The sequence below is a fragment of the Pagrus major genome, chromosome 2, assembly GCF_040436345.1.
Source record: "Pagrus major chromosome 2, Pma_NU_1.0".
In the NCBI taxonomy this organism is placed as follows: domain Eukaryota; kingdom Metazoa; phylum Chordata; class Actinopteri; order Spariformes; family Sparidae; genus Pagrus; species Pagrus major.
Window position 1 is genome coordinate 276716 of NC_133216.1, and position 4955 is coordinate 281670.

General features: G+C 40.4%; 1 protein-coding gene across 1 annotated transcript; it reads right to left on the reverse strand.

The window, feature by feature from the left end:
- Positions 1-4016: 4016 nt before the first annotated feature.
- LOC141011426 (olfactory receptor 4B13-like) lies at positions 4017-4955 on the reverse strand. Its single transcript, XM_073484583.1, has one exon. The coding sequence runs from the start codon at positions 4953-4955 to the stop codon at positions 4017-4019; it is 939 nt and encodes a 312-aa protein (XP_073340684.1).

Sequence of the window (4955 nt, forward strand, 5' to 3'; positions counted from 1 at the left end):
TATGAAAATAATATCGCAATATTTTTAGACCTTATCGTGATACAACATATATATTGATATTCTTGAATGGCCTCAAACTGAGCGCCAAAATCAAATATCACAATACTTTTGATCAAATACCTCATTATTGATACTATGACAATATTGTAGGTTAGATTATTGGTATTTCCACAAAATATTTTAAAAATTACATTACTTTAATATAATGCTGCCTTTAAAAGCTGACATTATACAGTCTCATATCACAATGACGACACATATTGTATATATTTCCCAGTCCTAATGCAGCCTGTAATCAAAAGTTGACTTTTAAACTACATTTAGTCCATTTTTACAATAAGTCCACAATCAGCTTGTTCACTCAGAAATATAAACATAATATCCAACATGATATAATAACTACAATAGCAAAGTTCCATCAGTGTGTCCAATCACAACATGCCAGATGATTGTTCATTGATTGGTGTGCTATGCAGAGTCATTTTTTAAACAGTGATTACTACAGCATAACGTAGGCTAAATATTTCAGGGCTGGGGAACTGGTTAACAACCTTACAGCTGCTTTAATGTTCACAGTGTCATTAAGAAGGATATAAGATGTTATTCTGAGCTGAGGATTACTGCTTGACTCATGCCTCATCTGATGAATCTTTCTGCGTCACCTGTGCCGGATCATCAGACTGCTGATCAAGTGCAGCCCTTGCTTGATCCCTCACTTGGGCCTCTTCTCGCAGGCAGGAAAGATCCTGCCAAAGCTCAGAGAGCTATTCTCGGGTCTCTCTAGACTGTAACTCAGCTTTACACTGGTAAAGTAGCATGATTTGACCCAAAACACCCGAGATAGTGCATTGTGGCTTTCAGGCAGGGTGATTTACATAGCTGACAAGCTCATTGATTTTCTCCTCGCAAGTTTTAATGCTGTAGCTATTTAAATAATTTCTCTCCTCTAAGGAGAGGTACATGAGTCCAGTGACCGCATCCTGCAGGGCTGGGTTGCCTGACTCAGCAGGAGCTTCAGCTCCTGTCTCACGGGGATTCTGGCTACTCATTTCTACTTGAGTAGGAAAGATTAACTCCTCTTGGGTTAAATTAGTCTACTGAGTGAATTAAACCTGGTTATACTGATGCTAGTGCAAAGGTGAGAGGTGTACCTGTGACTCATGACCTACAGACTGTAGGAAGTTTAAGGCCAATTGTTCTCCTTACAACCAATCCTGTAAAAGGGTTATTGAGGTGGTCTCTACACCTCAGGAGCAATAGCTATGTAAATTTTGAGTCAGCTTTGTTAAACAAACCAAATTACTAACCAACAATGCACGCTACAGTGCTTCATACTCTGTTACACTGTTATGCTGACGACACCCAACTGTTCCTCTCCTTTCCCCATCCTCCAATACTCACGTTGCCACACGCATCTTGGAATGTCTGGCAGACATCTCAGCTTGGACAACTGTGCATCATCTCAAGCTCAACCTCAGTAAAACTGAACTCCTCTTCATCCAAGGGAAAGACTGCCCTCACATGGACCTGGCAGTCACTGTCGAGAACGTCATAGTATCATGACGAATGTGAGAAACCTGGGTGTGATCCTCGACGACGGACTATCCTGCACTTCCAACATCACCGCAGTGGCCCGATCCTGCAGATTTGCCCTCTACAACATCCGCAGGATCCGGTCTTTCCTCACAAAGGACACAACGCAACTCCTGGTCCAATCGCTGGTCATTTCCCACCTGGACTACGGCAACTCGCTCTTGGTTGGACTCCCAGCCTCTGCGACTAAACCCTTGCAATGTATCCAGAATGCTGCAGCACGCCTTGTTTTCAATCTACCTAAATTCTCCCATGTGACCCCCCTCCTCCGTGACCTCCGCTGGCTTCCTGTTGCGGCCCGCATCAGATTCAAGACCATGGTGCTGGCCTTCAAGGCCGTCAATGGAACTGCACCCATCTACCTCCAAACACTGGTCAGACCACACGCCCCAACGCAAGAACTTAGCTCTACTACATCAGCTGGCCGGCTGGTACCGCCATCGCTGAGAGCAAACAAAGGCCACTCAGCGAAGTCGCAACTCTTCTCTGTTCTGATGCCTGAGTGGTGGAACGAACTCCCGACCATTGTCAGTACAGCAGAATTGCTCGCCATCTTCTGCAAAAGACTCAAGACTCACTTGTTCAGACTTCACCTCGACCCCGCATAGCATGACAGTACTTATTGTAAGTCGCTTTGGACAAAAGCGTCTGCTAAATGCCCTAAATGTAAATGTAAATGTAAATGTCATACACACCACACCCGGCTATATCTGGCTGCTATCAAATTTAAAATTGAAACTTAAAAAAATAATATACTTTTTTATAACTCTGGATTATTGCACGAATATTACAATAAAGCTGGTGTAAAGAGGCCTCACACGGAGCACCATAGTTGAAATCATGAGGGAATATTAATTGATTATTGACTATTGATTAAGTTATTAATGAAATGTTAATCAATGAAATGGATGTTATTACTATTTATTAATAATCACCGGAGCACCACCCTGGAATCAAGGATCAATCATCAAATGATATGCCTTTTGTCTCAAGGCCTGTAGTTTATCAAAAAAATTTAATATTAAAGAAATATCAATAATTAGAGAAATAGAAGGTGTAAATCTGAGCACTGACCGTCTCAACCAGCTGTTATTATAACATTAGATTGTGCAAAATAATCACATAAAACTGCTCAGTTATAATCAGCAGTGTTTATTAAAGCTTGTCCTCAATCCATAAACCACTTCCTTTAACAAACACTTGCTTACTACAACTAGCAATTCTACAAAACAACATAAGCCAGCACAGATATTTATATGGGTGGAGATCTGTATATGTGTGTGTGTGTGTGTGTGTGTGTGTGTGTGTGTGTCCGCTGATCAGACAGAAACACGACATACTGTGGTCACACAGGGCGGCAAGACTACACAGGCTATCCACCGAGTGGATCAGCACAAATTGGCTCCTAGAGAGCATAAAAACACTTACAATCAGCGTACAGTGCATTATACCATAGGTAGGACTCTGTGGTCCTTTCACAACAATCATTAACAACCTGATCACGGGGACTGTGAAAGATGGTATTATGTACAAAAAGTGAGGAGCCGACGTGGCTTTCGCCGGGAGAAAAAGCAGTTGTTTTACGTCACTGTTCACGCCCAACTTCGTGCTTCACGTCACGTCACATGTTTACGCCTAACCCAGTGGCAGCTTTTTTGCAAAGGAGGACTATTACACCTCCGTTTCACATAGACGAGGCGGCAGATTGCAGCCTTTACCTGGCTGCACATGTGGCGCATTTTCTATCTAAAAGGGGCTACTGTAAGTCGCTTTGGACAAAAGCATCTGCTATATGCCCTAAATGTAATGTAATGTAGTCTGAACTGCATGGTTCTACTCAGGTGCAGCAGTCTGATGTCATAAGCTCAGTGTGCTGCACTTCTTCTTTGTCTTCTCTGTTTATTGGTGGATAAGAAACCAAACTTTAAAAGGGGCATGCCACCTGCATTATCTGAGTGTGTATATGCTGCACTTATTAAGTAAATTAAAGCAATTTCGAATTTCTTGTTTATCGGCTAGCTGATAATATAAATTTTCCAATATCGGGCAGATAATTTATCAGTCCAATAGTTATTAAGTATCCCTAAAAGAATTTCAACACTCTTTATTTACTTCCAGCATTGCATCTCACCTACAACATAACAACATAGCCTGAAGTCAACCATCAACAGAGTTAAACCCCCATCACATTATCATCTGCTGAGCTGCTTACCTTTAAATCTACTACATTACTGACGGCACAGACAAACTATCGCTGGCTACACCTTACTAACATAGCAACCATGTGATGTCTAAGCCACATTCATTTTAACACTATGAGCTCTGTTTTTTCTCTTTGAGAATAGGTAAATATTTCAATGCAAGACATAATATATGTTTTTCTGCTACTTTTTTCTTCATGTCAACATTAGATATATGACCAGTCACCCATTTCTAACACCAGAGAACTTTAGAAACACATTTCGTATTTTGGACATTTCCATTCCATACATGATTGGATTCAAAAGTGGTTGAAGTATCATAAAATAGAGAGACAGAATGATTTGCAGCACACTGGGTACACCGGTCATATCAAATCTACTCTGAACTATTTGAAAGCAGCCACCACAAGTAAAATTCAGAAGAGACACAAGGTGAGGTGTGCAGGTACTGACAGCTTTCTGTCTGGTCTGTTTGGAACCAGAAAAACAAATTTTGAGAATTTTCATGTAAGAAAACAGGATTGGAAACAGAGTAACTAAGAAGAAGAGAGCAGTCACAAAAAGTCCATAAATGTTATTCACTTTGGTGTCAGAACAGGCCAACTTAACAACAAGGTAATTTTGACAATACAAACTGTTTATGATGTTCCCACAAAGTGACAAACGGATGTTTAAGGATAAAGTAATTAAGAATATCACAAAAGAGAACAACCATAATGCAACAATAAAGATAACTGCCTTGTCAAATGTCATACGTGTGTTATACTGTAGAGGACAACAGATAGCGAGATATCTGTCATAAGACATGACGGCTAAATTGGTAAATTCTACATTGCCATATGTATGCAAACAGAAAATCTGCAGGAAACAAAATGAAGCAGAAACAGTGTGAATGTCAGAGAGAATCTGAGTCAGAAGGAACGGAAACAACCCTGAACTACCATACAGTCCATTTACAAACAGGCTGCACAGGAACATGTACATAGGTTCATGTAAGCTTCTGTTCATACAGATAACCACAATGAGAGATGTGTTTAAAACAACCATAACAACGTAAAGGAAAGCAGTTAGCATAAAGTATAAGTATCTTAAGTTTCCAACCTGCAGATAGCCTCCAAGAATAAAATAAGATGAAGTTGATAAAGTTGAATTAAACACCAT